This window comes from Canis lupus, chromosome 7 (genome assembly GCF_048164855.1).
Source record: "Canis lupus baileyi chromosome 7, mCanLup2.hap1, whole genome shotgun sequence".
NCBI classification, from domain to species: Eukaryota; Metazoa; Chordata; class Mammalia; order Carnivora; family Canidae; genus Canis; species Canis lupus.
Genome location: NC_132844.1, coordinates 72,413,851 through 72,428,883, shown reverse-complemented (window position 1 = coordinate 72,428,883; position 15,033 = coordinate 72,413,851). Strand labels below are relative to the sequence as shown.

The following is a 15,033-nucleotide window of genomic DNA, read 5'->3' as shown; positions in this document are numbered from 1 at the left end:
ATACTAGCCAATAGGATACAACAATACATTAAGAAGATTATTTACCATGACCAAGTAGGATTTATCCCCGCGATGCAAGGCTGGTTCAATGCTCATAAAACAACCCATGTGATTGATCATATCAGCAAGAGAAAAACAAGACCCATATGATCCTCTCAATAGATGCAGAGAAAACATTTGACAAAATACAGCATCCATTCCTGATCAAAACTCTTCAGAGTGTAGGGATAGAGGGAACATTCCTCAACATCTTAAAAGCCATCTACGAAAAGCCCACAGCAAATATCATTCTCAATGGGGAAGCACTGGGAGCCTTTCCCCTAAGATCAGGAACAAGACAGGGATGTCCACTCTCACCACTGCAATTCAACATACTACTGGAAGTCCTAGCCTCAGCAATCAGACAACAAAAAGACATTAAAAGCATTCAAATTGGCAAAGAAGGGATCCCTGGGTGGCGCAGTGGTTTAGCGCCTGCCTTTGGCCCAGGGTGCGACCCTGGAGACCCGGGATCGAATCCCACGTCGGGCTCCCAGTGCATGGAGTCTGCTTCTCCCTCTGCCTATGTCTCTGCCTCTCTCTCTCTCTCTCTCTCTGACTACCATAAATAAATAAAAATTTTTAAAAATTTTTAAAAAAACAAATTGGCAAAGAAGAAGTCAAACTCTCCCTCCCTCTTCATCGATGACATGATTCTCTACATAGAAAACCCAAAAGCCTCCACCTCAAGATTGCTAGAACTCATACAGCAATTTGGCAGCGTTACAGGATACAAAATCAATGCCCAGAAATCAGTGGTATTTCTATACACTAACAATGAGGCTGAAGAAAGAGAAATCAAGGAGTCAGTCCCATTTATAATTGCACCCAAAATCATAAGATACCTAGGAATAAACCTAACCAAAGAGGTAAAGGATCTATACCCTCAAAACTATAGAACACTTCTGAAAGAAATTGAGGAAGACACAAAGAGATGGAAAAATATTCCATGCTCATGGATTGGCAGAATTAATATTGTGAAAATGTCAATGTTACCCAGGGCAATTTACATGTTTAATGCAATCCCTATCAAAATACCATGGACTTTCTTCAGAGAGTTAGAACAAATTATTTTAAGATTTGTGTGGAGTCAGAAAAGACCCCGAATAGCCAGGGGAATTTTAAAAAAGAAAACCATATCTGGGGGCATCACAATGCCAGATTTTAGGTTGCTCTACAAAGCTGTGGTCATCAAGACAGTGTGGTACTGGCACAAAAACAGACACATAGATCAATGGAACAGAATAGAGAATCCAGAAGTTGTCCTCAACTCTATGGTCAACTAATGTTTGACAAATGAGGAAAGACTATCCCCTGGAAAAAAGACAGTCTCTTCAATAAATGGTGCTAGGAAATTTGGAATCCACATGCAGAAGAATGAAACTAGACCATTCTCTTACACCATACACAAAGATAAACTCAAAATGGATGAAAGATCTAAATGTGAGACAAGATTCCATCAAAATCCTATAGAACACAGGCAACACCCTTTTTGAACTTGACCACAATAACTTCTAGCAAGATACATCCATGAAGGCAAGAGAAACAAAAGTAAAAATAAATTGTTGGGACTTCATCAAGATCAGAAGCTTTTGCACAGCCAATGAAAGAGTCAACAAAACTAAGAAAACCTACAAAATTGGAGAAGATATTTGCAATGATTTATCAGATAAAGGGCTAGTTTCCAAGATCTATAAAGAACTTATTAAATTCAACAGCAAAGAAACAAACAATCCAATCATGAAATTGGCAAAAGACATGAACAGAAATCTCACAGAAGAAGACATACACATGACCAACAAGCACATGAGAATATGCTCCACATCCCTGGCCATGAGGGAAATACAAATCAAAATCACAATGTGATACCACCTCACACGTGTGAGAATGGGGAAAATTAACAAGGCAGGAAACCACAATTGTTGGAGAGGATGTGGAGAAAGGGGAACCCTCTTGCAGTGTTGGTGGGAATGTGAACTGGTGAAGCCACTCTGGAAAACTGTGTGGAGGTTCCTCAAAGAGTTCCAAAAAGACCTGCAATTGAACTGCTGGGGATTTACCCCAAAGATACAGATGCAGTGAAATGCCGGGACACCTGCACCCTGATGTTTCTAGCAGCAATGTCCACAATAGCCAAACAGTGGCAGGAGCCTCGGTGTCCATTGATAGACGAATGGATAAAGAAGATTTGGTATATGTATACAATGGAATATTACTCAGCCATTAGAAATGACAAATACCCACCTTTTGCTTCAGCGTGGATGGAACTGGAGGGTATTATGCTGAGTGAAATAAGTCAGTCAGAGAAGGACAAACATTATGTGCTCTCATTCATTTGGGGAATATAAAAAATAGTGAAAGGGAATAAAGGGGAAAGGAGAAAAATATGAGTGGGAAATATCAGAGAAGGAGACAGAACATGAGAGACACCTTTTTCTGGGAAACGAACAAGGGGTGGTAGAAAGGGAGGAGGGCGGGGAGTGGGGGTGAATGGGTGACAGGCACTGAGGGGGGCACTTGGTGGGATGAGCACTGGGTGTTATTCTGTATGTTTGCAAATTGAACACCAATAAAAAATAAATTTATTATAAAAAAATGAAAAGGCAGCCTACAGAATGGGACAAAAATATAGAAGGGAAGGGAGAAGAAATGGGTAGGAAATATCAGAAAGGGAGACAGAACATAAAGACTCCTAACTCTGGGAAATGAACTAGGGGGGGTGGAAGGGGAGGTAGGCGGAGGGTGGGGGTGACTGGGTGATGGGCACTGAGGTGGGCACTTGACAGGCTGAGCACTGGTTGTTATTCTATATGTTGTCAAATTGAACACCAATAAAAAATAAATTTAAATAAAAAAAATAAGATGAATGGATAAAGAATATGTGGTTTATGTATGCAGTGGAATATTACTTAGCCATTAGAAACAAAAAATACCCACCATTTGTTTCAACGTGGATGGAACTGGAGGGTATTATGCTGAGTCAAGTAAGTCAGTAGGAGGAGGACAAACATTATATGATCTCCTTCATTTGGGTAATATAAAAAATAGTGAAAGGGATTATAGGGTAAAGGAGAGAAAATAAGTGGGAAAAATCAGAGAGGGTGACAATACATGAAAGACTCCTAACTCTGGGAACCGAACAAGGTGTAGTGGAAAGGGGGATGGGGTGACTGGGTGACGGGCACTGAAGGAGGCACTTGACGGGATGAGTCCTGGGTGTTATACTATATGTTGGCAAATTGAACTCCAATAAAATATATATATATATACTTGTTAAAAAAATAATTCTTTTAAAAGAAGGAACTCCTACAAAATGCAACCATATGGATGAACCTTGAGGATATTAAATAAAATAATCCTGTCACAGAAAGACAAATACTACACAATTTCACTTATTTTTTTTATTTTTTTAAATTTATTTATGATAGTCACAGAGAGAGAGAGAGAGAGAGGCAGAGACACAAGCAGAGGGAGAAGCAGGCTCCATGTACCGGGAGCCCGACGTGGGATTCGATCCCGGGGTCTCCAGGATTGTGCCCTGGGCCAAAGGCAGGCGCCAAACCGCTGCGCCACCCAGGGATCCCCACAATTACACTTATATGAGACATCTAAGAGATTCAAACTGATCAGAGCAAAGAATACAATGGTGGTTGCGAGGTTCTGTAGGGAGAATATAGTGGAGATCTGCTCATCCATGGGTATAAAATTTAATTTACATGAAATGAATAAATTCTAGAGACCTGCTGTCCACTATTGGGCCTGGAGATAATGATATTGCATTATATACTTAAAAGTCTATTAAGTGTTTATGTTTCATGTAAAGTGTTTTTACCACAATAAAATTAAGAAGAAGGAGGAGGCAGACAGCAAATGGCATCCGCTGTGGAGAATCTAAGAGTTCTATTGTTCATTAATGCAAACCTTGCTAAGTCTAATCTTTAAAAGTCTGCAAATGTTGCCTGCCAGATATACCTGTTACTACTAGTCTTACTTTACCCTCAGTTTCCCACCCAACTTTCCAGGTAACATGACTTGTAGTTCAAGCCAAATCACTTCTTTCTTACCTGACAGATTCCTGTTCTTGGGCCTGAGCCCTTTTTTTCTGCTTCCACCCACACTCAGATAAGACAAAAACCTAACTTGCTCAGTTTTTAGGTTGAGTTGAGTCTGAGTCCTTTTAACCATCAGAGATATGACTCATAGTACTGCGGTATTAGTTCTTTCTCAGTTTCTGTGACCACTATCAGTTACCCAACCAAGGTAGCTTGATGGGATAAAGGAACAGGGGGCTCTAGTCTTCCCTAAAGTAAGTAATGCCTGTGGTCACATACCTCACCTCAAGCCTACTCTTCCCAGGAGGTCCTAATCCTAAGTCTTGTCACATCTACTCTTAATCAGACCTCCTGAAAACAAACAGCCCATTTTGCTTTGTAGACATAATTAGTGATGTCTACACATTAAAGGATCAAAGTAGGGCAGCCCCAGTGGTGCAGCAGTTTAGTGCCGCCTGCAGCCTAGGGCATGATCCTGGAGACCCGGGATCAAGTCCCATGTCAGGCTTCCTGCATGGAGCCTGTTTTTCCCTCTGTCTGTGTGTCTGCCCCCTCCCCTGAATAAATAAATAAATCTTAAAAAAAATAAAATAAAGGATCAAAGTATTGTCTGTGTAACTTTAAAAATACACATTAAACCTTAGAAAGGGAAAATTCTCAATGTCCCAATATTTCGCTGGTGTCATTTCCAACTCTGGGTGGGATGAGCAAATCAAATAATTCCACTTCAAGTGGGGTTCAGTTCAGCCTGGCTAGCTAAATTCCCTTTCAGATACAGAACTTGATACCCAGATTACCAAAGAAAATGCAGATAAGGAAATAGAAATTGGCCAAAGTAACTCAGTGCTTCAATGACATGTCCTGAATTTGGAATCAATTCTGTCAGAACCCCAAACTCTCACTGTTTTTGCAAAGGATCTGCCACAGAGAGTGAGAGAAAAAGGAGATATCACTGGACACACATTAATAAAATACAGTATAAATGGCACCTTGTGTTAGAGGGGGACACAGTCCATCTTTCTATAGTCATTGGATTTTAGAGCTGGAATAAACAGTAGAAATCATTAGAGCTAATCCTCTCATTTTACAAATGAGGAAATTAAGACCCAGACAAGGGAAATGAGTTACTTAGGCTCAAACAGGTATTTTTTTAGCAATTTAGAAAAAAAATAAAAAGCACACCAGTAAAACCGTAATCAAATCTGAGAAGTCAAGAGGGCCAGGCAGAAGGGGAAAAAAGAAAGCATTGTAGGGCAGTAAAGAATATAGACCCTGGAGCCAATCCTCTGGTTCTTTTTTTTTTTTTTTTAATTGATTTCTACCTCTGAGGATTCATTTTTTTTTTAATTTTTATTTATTTATGATAGTCACACACAGAGAGAGAGAAAGGCAGAGACACAGGCAGGGGGAGAAACAGGCTCCATGCACTGGGAGCCCGACGTGGGATTCGATCCCGGGTCCCCAGGATCGCGCCCTGGGCCAAAGGCAGGCGCCAAACCGCTGCGCCACCCAGGGATCCCCAACCCTCTGGTTCTAACTATGCTCTGATACATCTTGGCTCTACGTCCTTAGGTATTTAATTGCTTTTTAAAATAACTTTATAAAAGTGTATGAAGGCCAAGTGTCCTAAATAGAAGTGTAACATCCTGATAAACATGATAATAAAATCAATAATTATAATAATAGCTTAAAATCATTCAGTGTGTATTACATTTATGTTCTCATAATATTCCTATCAGATAGGAAGGGACTATTTTACAACTGAAGAAAATGGGCAACAGTAGGTGAGGTCGGCTTGCCCAAGGTCTCCAGCTAATAAGCAGTGGAGACAGGTTCCATGCAGTTTAATTGCAAAACCAGACATAGATACCAGATGGACTTTTTGCAGTCTGTTTTGCCACTCAGTCTCCTTCAGGAATCCTGTCCTTGCTGGTACATTCTTTTTGCTACAACCCAGAATTCAAGTCTGACAAACACCACTTTCAAGACAGTGTATGTGAGCAGATTTCCACAGGATGGAAATAATATTTAAATACAAAACAAATCACAATAAACAATCAAAAATATGAACCCTGCTACCAAAAAAGTATGGAAATAGGTATCACAATTGGTAAAATCCTCAGGATTTTTGGAGGACCTGGGAGAGGGCAAACTACTAATATGGAAGGTCAGGAAGAAAGATACCCATCTACGGATTGGCTAAATAGGTGTCCTTAATCTTTGTGTGCCTGTGGTTGTGGAAGACTTACTCAGTTTATTAATATTAGGTATGAGGGCATCCCATGTCTGCAAATATTCAGCTCTAAATCCATCCATGGAGAACAAAATAACTGGTGGCAGTTCAAATCTGAAAATGGAAAACAAAATATTAGTCTGTTATTTTGATTGTCAAAACAATAAAGATACACTCCTCTACTAGTTACAATTCCCTAAATCAGAAAATGCTTAGAAAGTACAGCAAGAAAACAATCCTGGAAACCACATCAAAAGATGTGCATCAAAAGGTGAATGTCCATGAAAAGATGAATGGATAAAGAAAATGTGGTTTATGTATACAATGGAATATTACTCAGCCATTAGAAATGACAAATACCCACCATTTGTTTCGACGTGGATGGAGCTGGAGGGTATTATGCTGAGTGAAATAAGTCAATCAGAGAAAGACAAACATTATATGGTCTCATTCATTAGGGGAATATAAAAAATAGTGAAAGGGAATAAAGGTGAAAGGAGAAAAAATGAGTGGGAAATATCAGATAGGGAGACAGAACATGAGAGACTCCTAATTCTGGGAAGTGAACAAGGGGTAGTGGAAAGGGAGGTGGGCGGGGGTTGGGGGTGACTGGGTGACAGGCACTGAAGGGGGCACTTGGTGGGATGAGCACTGGGTGTCATGCTTTATGTTGGCAAATTGAACTCCAATAAAAAAATGAAAGTAAGAAAAATATATATATATATATAAAGTGGAGAGAATTCCACCCTGCTTCTCAGCTATTTGTTAATGGAGGATTAAAACTCCCTGTTTTCTCACCCTTCTGGACACTCAGACTGCTGGGCTGTGCCACACTCTTCTTTCACCCATGGTGTTTCTCCTGAAAAACAAGATTATAATCCTTAGACAATTGCACCACAGAAAAGAAATATGTTCAATGAACATGATCTTTCCAAACTACTTTGTTCATATTTTTCCAATGATTAAATTCTTCCAGAACATATTAAGAGCAATATATTCATTCCCAGCCCACATATGGATTATGTAATTACCTGGGAGTATATACCTTTATCTAGCTTATTCCTTACTGTTCATTTTATAACATAGTAACAGTAGCAGTTAATTGGTAGAAAAGTAATAGCAACATCACTGATTCTTGTCTAACAGCAAAGAAATTGTCACATAGAAATGCAAATCCTTTCTGTTCCACTAGTAGTTACAATATTTATGATTCATTCCAACATTCTTTCAGTTGTATACATAGTCTCTTTCACTCTCTTTGAGTCCGCTGGACATTCCAGGTGGTTATCTCAGGAATGACCTAATTACTCTTTCATATGTTCATGTTACATTTATATGAGAGTCATATTTTTGTGTTTTTGAAAATTATATTTTGCCAAGAGGAGAGTTGGAACCAGGAGTTGAATAATCTAGACTGGCCAGGCGTTGATAATTGTTGAAGATAGGTGCTGGACATATAGGGAAATCATCATACAATTCTCTCCTTTATGTATGTTAAATTTTTAAAATGTAAAAGTGACTATCTGGTTTCTTGTACAAAAAGTATTCAAATGTTGGGAATCCCTGGGTGGTTCAGTGGTTTAGCGCCTGCCTTTGGCCCAGGGTGTGATCCTGGAGACCCCGGATTGAGTCCCACATCAGGCTCCCTGCATGGACCCTGCTTCTCCCTCTGCCTGTGTCTCTGCCTCTGTGTGTGTGTGTGTGTGTCTCTCTCATGAATAAATAAATAAAAGCTTTAAAAAAATTATTCACATACCTTCAAACTACTATCTGAAGTTTTAATTTTGGCAAAAAATCATGTAACATCTTTAAACAAAGTGTTAAATCATTAGAGAAAACATTTGCATTTATTTTGAAAAATAAACTGAAATGGTAAAATTAATTCCATCAAAGTACCCAGTAAGTGGTGGTGGTAAGTGTCAAAACTGCTTTAACAATTCCTGTTGTTTCTATTAAATTCCAGCAATGTGCAATGGATTCAGTGGGAAAATTTACCATATGAGCCTTATAAGGATCAGTCTTGATATAGAAAATTGAGAGTTATAACTTTGAGGTAGAAGATAGGAAAATAGAATGATCAGAGGCAGTGTGGTCAGTGAACTTACAAGAAATTATGCTTGCCTTCCTAAAGGTAGCAGAATTTTTAATGATGAAATATTAAATGTCCAACAATAATTATTTGAAAAATAAGTTACCATTTCAGGCTTTTATTTTTCCTTTTTGATAGCTCTTTTTAGTTGATTTTCAATTATATTTTGTAATAAAAATGGATTCATCCATTGGTGTGAAATCTATTTTCTACAAAGAGTTTATAGTTAATGTTTCGACCATAACATTTTCCTACTATTAAAAAAATCAAGTTCAACTTAATCTTTTTTTTTGTCTAGAATCATTAAAATTTTAAATTAGTAAACCTTTCCTGGATATGGCATTATGAAAAGGGGGTTGATAGCTTGAAGCAATTGTGTTGCTTTGTGTTTATACGCATTTTTCATAAATTTCATTAGATGTTCAGAGGATGGCACTTTCTAAAAAAAAAATCTACAGTAACTCAGAGTTGGAACCAGGAGTTGAATAACCACATCCTAATCTTGGTTCCGCATTAACTCTCTGAAGGTCCTTATCAGTAATTTAAACACTCAGGACACCAGTCATTTCAACGGTAACTTTGGTTTAACGGACTGATAGAAGGACCGGATAACCACTTTAGTCATATTTTAACTTTAGGATCTGCCATCCAGTGTCTCAAACCACAGATATTTCTAGCATAGTCATTGGTCTGGAGAATGCCTCAACAACCAATATGGAACTTTAATCTTTCTCTTCTTTTCATAGTATCTATGCTATTAGTTCCCTCTCTGTATGGTGCATGAGCTACATTTCTTCCCATAGTAAACACATTGCCATTTCTTCTACACAGAAGAAGACCTATTCTGACAGAGTAGGTCAAGAAACTCTCATTTGTTTTAATTTATGCCAGCTCAGGGGTCACTGAACACACAGAGGTAAATGGGTCAACTTCCTCTGCTTACCTTGGCAGACACTCTTGTAGTCAGTACAGCAGTCTTTCCTCTGCAGACAATCATCCGAACAAGAGCAGAGGCTGGACTCTAGTCTGGTCTCCCCACAACGAAATCTATTGCATGTCCATATTCGAGCTGTAAAATCACACAATTCAGTTCCCAGCATTTAACTTATTGTTAAGTATCCAATAGCATTAGAGTGGTCCCTATCCAGTGTAACTGATATTCTTATTAAAAGGGGAAATTTGGACATGAACCCCCAGACACACAGGAAAGATTGTGATGACATAAGAAAAATCTCTGTGAAGACAAAAGCAGAATCTGGGGTTATGCTGCCAAAAGCCAACCATTTACAATGACTTGTAACCCACAAGAAGCTAGGAGAAGGGCAAAGAAGGGATTTCCCTCACAACCCTTAGAAAGAATTAGCCCTGATTAAACTTGCATCTTGGATTTCTCGCCTCTAGAACCGAGAACATGGATTTCTGTTACATAAGCCCCTCACTTTTTATGTCCTGGCAGCCCTAGCAAAGCAATACATGAGGTGTATGGTAAGCATTTGGACATGTGTTAATGTCAGCACAACCACAAGCTATAATGAACTTATCCTCAGAACCCATACTGGATTCCACACAAGTGTCTTCAAAATCCCAACAGCAGTCGCCTCTCTGCTTGCATTCCATATCACACCGGCAGTTCTCCAATCCTCTGAATGAAGAATCAAAGCATTTCTTCCTGCAACTGCCTGCAGGAGTGGAGGAAATAAGGAAACCAGTGCTTAGAAGTTATATGAGGGACATCCAGGTACCCCAGTCAGTTGACCATTTTACTCTTGATTACAGATCAGGTCATGATCTCAGGGTCATTTAATGGAGCCTGGCGTCAGGCTCCACACTCAACAGGGAGTCTGCTTGAGATTCTCTCCCTCTCTCTCTGCCCTTCCTTCCCATGCTCACTCTCTCTTTCTAAGATAAGAAGGGGCACCAAGGGTGGCTCAGCGGTTTAGTGCCACCTTCAGCCCAGGGCATGATCCTGGGGTTCTGGGATCGAGTCCCATGTCAGGCTCCCTGCATGGAGCCTGCTTCTCCCTCTGCCTGTGTCTCTGCCTCGCTCTCTTTCTCTCATAAATAAATAAATAAAATCTTTAAAATAAAAAATAAATAAATAAAATAAGTAAATAAGTCTTAAAAAAAATAAAAGAAGTTCTCTGATATCTCGGAACTAGATGGTAGAAGCATACAGAAGAGGTACCTAGCACAGACCAGGTCAGACAAATAGATACTTTTGAATTGTGCTGTATATCAGTGTGAAGTGGTAAGTAATAAGTGATTTTTCCCCAGGACTCCAGAGAGGTCCCAGACGCAAAAACACCAGGCACCATTAAGGGAAGATCAGAGGGACAGGCAGAAGCTAAATAAAGTGAAATGGATTTAAAGTCTGGAGATAGAACAGCAACAATATACCCCACCTCCCATTCCAGGTAGAAGGCTCATATCTGGAGGAATTTAGGAAAAGCAGCTTTTATCACAGAGGAAAACATACAGGATGGCTATGTTGAGAAAAGATGAACAAGCTGTACTCATGAACGTAAACAGATAGTTACCAGACATTTGAGGGCAGCAAGATAATATCCAACAAAAAAACAAAGACCAAAACAAATAAGAAAAAAAAAGAAAGAAAGAAAAAGACTTGATTGAAAAGGAAACAATGCAAGGAACAGAAGAGTTATATACACACACACATAGCTAATACTGTGATCTTCAGAAAGGACGATGCATGTATCAAATAGTTTGAAATGGTTTTAGAGAAGTTTTACACCCTAATCTCCGAAACTGAATATGCTATACTGTTTTACATGGCAAAGAGACATTGCAGACATAATTAAGGATACTACAGAGTTGACCTTTAAAAAGATGGGGGGAGGGGCACGATGGCGGAAGAGTAGGGTCCCCCAAGTCACCCGTCCCCACCAAATTACCTAGATCACCTTCAAATCATCCTGAAAATCTACGAATTCGGCCTGAGATTTAAAGAGAGACCAGCTGGAACGCTACAGTGAGAAGAGTTCGCGCATCTATCAAGGTAGGAAGATGGGGAAAAAGAAATAAAGAAACAAAAGGCCTCCAAGGGGGAGGGGCCCCGCGAGGAGCCGGGCTGAGGCCGGGGCGAGTGTCCCCAGGACTGGAGAGCCCCGTCCCGGAGGAGCAGGAGCTGCACCAACCTTCCCGGGGGAAAGGGGCCGGCAGGGAGGTGGAGCAGGACCCAGGAGGGCGGGGATGCCCTCGGGCTCCCGGGGACACTAACAGGCACCTGTGCCCCGGAGAGTGCGCCGAGCTCCCTAAGGGCTGCAGCGCACGGCCGGACCCGGATCAGCTCGGGGGGGGGGGGGGGGGGGGGGGGGGGCTCGGGGGCGGCTCCGCGGAGGGGGCTGCGGGGCGGGAACAGCTCGGGGGTGGGGCTAGAAAACCCAAAAGCCTCCACCCCAAGATTGCTAGAACTCATAGAGCAATTTGGCAGCGTGGCAGGATACAAAATCAATGCCCAGAAATCAATGGCATTTCTATACGCTAACAATGAGACGAAGAAAGAGAAATTAAGGAGTCAATCCCATTTACAATTGCAACCAAAAGCATAAGATACCTAGGAATAAACCTAACCAAAGATGTAAAGGATCTATACCGTAAAACCTATAGAACACTTCTGAAAGAAATTGAGGAAGACACAAAGAGATGGAAAAATATTCCATGCTCATGGATTGGCAGAATTAATATTGTGAAAATGTCAATGTTACCCAGGGCAATATACACGTTTAATGCAATCCCTATCAAAATACCATGGACTTTCTTCAGAGAGTTAGAACAAATTATTTTAAGATTTGTGTGGAATCAGAAAAGACCCCGAATAGCCAGGGGAATTTTAAAAAAGAAAACCATATCTGGGGGCATCACAATGCCAGATTTCAGGTTGTACTACAAAGCTTGGTCATTAAGACAGTGTGGTACTGGCACAAAAACAGACACAATAGATCAATGGAACAGAATAGAGAACCCAGAAGTGGACCCTCAACTTTATGGTCAACTAATATTCGATAAAGGAGGAAAGACTCTCCATTGGAAGAAAGACAGTCTCTTCAATAAATGGTGCTGGGAAAATTGGACATCCACATGCAGAAGAATGAAACTAGACCCCTCTCTTTTACCATACACAAAGATAAACTCAAAATGGATGAAAGATCTAAATGTGAGACAAGATTCCATCAATATCCTAGAGAAGAACACAGGCAACACCCTTTTTGAACTCGGCCACAGTAACTTCTTGCAAGATACATCCACGAAGGCAAAAGAAACAAAAGCAAAAATGAACTATTGGGACTTCATCAAGATAAGAAGCTTTTGCACAGCAAAGGATACAGTCAACAAAAGTAAAATACATGGGATCCCTGGGTGGCGTAGCGGTTTGGCGCCTGCCTTTGGCCCAGGGCATGATCCTGGAGACCCGGGATCGAATCCCACGTCGGGCTCCCGGTGCATGGAGCCTGCTTCTCCCTCTGCCTGTGTCTCTGCCTCTCTCTCTCTCTCTGTGACTATCATAAATAAATAAAAAAATAATAAAAAAAATTTTTAAAAAAAAAGTAAAATACAACCTACAGAATGGGAGAAGATATTTGCAAATGACGTATCAGATAAAGGGCTAGTTTCCAAGATCTATAAAGGACTTATTCAACTCAACACCAAAGAAACAAACAATCCAATCATGAAATGGGCAAAAGACATCAAGAGAAATCTCACAGAGGAAGACATAGACATGGCCAACATGCACATGAAAATGCTCTGCATCACTTGCCATCAGGGAAATACAAATCAAAACCACGATGAGATACCACCTCACACCAGTGAGAATGGGGAAAATTAACAAGGCAGGAAACAACAAATGTTGGAGAGGATGCGCAGAAAAGGGAACCCTCTTACACTGTTGGTGGGAATGTGAACTGGTGCAGCCACTCTGGAAAACTGTGTGGAGGTTCCTCAAACAGTTAAAAATAGACCTGCCCTACGACCCAGCAATTGCACTGTTGGGGATTTACCCCAAATTTTCAGATGCAGTGAAACGCCGGGACACCTGCACCCTGATGTTTATAGCAGCAATGTCCACAATAGCCAAACTGTGGAAGGAGCCTCGGTGTCCATCAAAAGATGAACGGATAAAGAAGATGTGGTCTATGTATACAATGGAATATTAGTCATTAGAAACGACAAATACCCACCATTTGCTTCAACGTGGATGGAACTGGAGGGTATTATGCTGAGTGAAATAAGTCAATCCGAGAAGGACAAACATTATATGTTCTCATTCATTTGGGGAATATAAAAAATAGTGAAAGGGAATATAAGGGAAGGGAGAAGAAATGTGTGGCAAATATCAGAAAGGGAGACAGAACATAAAGACTCCTAACTCTGGGTAACGAACTAGGGGTGATGGAAGGGGAGGAGGGCGGGGGGTGGGGGTGAATGGGTGACAGGCACTGAGGGGGGGCACTTGACAGGATGAGCACTGGGTGTTATTCTGTATGTTGGCAAATTGAACACCAATAAAAAATAAATTTATTATTAAATATATATATATTTAAGGATCTGACATATATAATCAGAGAATGTAAATTATTTTTAGTGCATGCACTTTTTGCCATTAAGTTCATAAAATGTCAACAGTCTGGTTTTTTAAAGCTTGCTTCGAAGTGCAAAAAAAAAAAAAAAGGAAGATAGTAGGGCCGCCTGAGTGGCTCAGCAGTTAGGCATCTGCCTTTGGCTTGGGGCCTGATCCCAGAGTTCCGGGATCGAGTCCCACATCGGGCTCCCTGCATGGAGCCTGCTTCTCCCTCTGCCTGTGTCTCTGCCTCTCTGTGTCTTTCATGAACAAATAAATAAAATCTTAAAAAAAAAGAAAGTTCCCAGAGAAAGATCATGAGCAATCTATAAAACATCACAAGTCAGAATGGTATCAAGTTTCTTAAACGCAACACTGAAAGCTAGAAGATAAGAAAGCAATGTTTCATATTTCTAGAGGAAAATTACGTTCATCTTGGAATTCAGTATCTAGCCAAATTATCAAGTGTTAGGTTCTTAAGACAAAGATGAGAACTCAAGTTATAGCTTGTATGTGTCCTATTTTAAGAAGCTACTAAAGTATGTTTTTTAGAAAATGAAAAAGTAAAACAAAGAGATCAAATAAATATGAGTTCCAATTCAATGGTCTAGGGGAACACCAACCATATGTCAAACAAATTGAGAGAGAGTAACCAACACAATTTGGAGCAGCGGGGCAGAGAATCAACAGTTAAATATAAAAGATATCACTCTATGCCTACATTTACACTGCCAAAAATGAGAGAGCCAGATAATGCCAAGGGTTGCTGGGGATGCATGGTAAAGACAGAGCAGGCTGTGGCAGCTATTCTAGAAATCAATCTGGGGTTACTCACCCAAGCTAAAATACAGACCCTAAGACCCAGGAATTCAATTCCTGGGTTGATGATGAAGCAATCTCCCCTAGGTCCATAAGGGAACCTGCAGGATTTATGTAGTGTAAAGGAACAAAAGTCAACCTGAGTATCCAGCACTGAGGGAGGGCACAGGTCAGATAGCATATTGCGATACATGCTAAGTAGTAAGTAGATAGATGCATAAGA

The 15,033-nt window shown here is 40.4% G+C and overlaps 1 protein-coding gene across 14 annotated transcripts in view; it reads right to left on the bottom strand.

Annotated features, from left to right (window-relative positions):
- Window positions 1-15,033, bottom strand: part of ENPP3 (ectonucleotide pyrophosphatase/phosphodiesterase 3) — a 103,128-nt gene that overhangs the window by 62,920 nt on the left and 25,175 nt on the right. For all 14 annotated transcript variants that reach the window (XM_072833899.1, XM_072833896.1, XM_072833900.1 and 11 more), the window contains 4 exons: window positions 9,970-10,092; window positions 9,357-9,482; window positions 7,123-7,183; window positions 6,341-6,438 (listed from right to left, as the gene is read on the bottom strand). In XM_072833899.1, coding sequence (XP_072690000.1) covers window positions 6,341-6,438; window positions 7,123-7,183; window positions 9,357-9,482; window positions 9,970-10,092 — 408 coding nt within the window. The remainder of the gene's footprint in view (window positions 1-6,340; window positions 6,439-7,122; window positions 7,184-9,356; window positions 9,483-9,969; window positions 10,093-15,033) is intronic.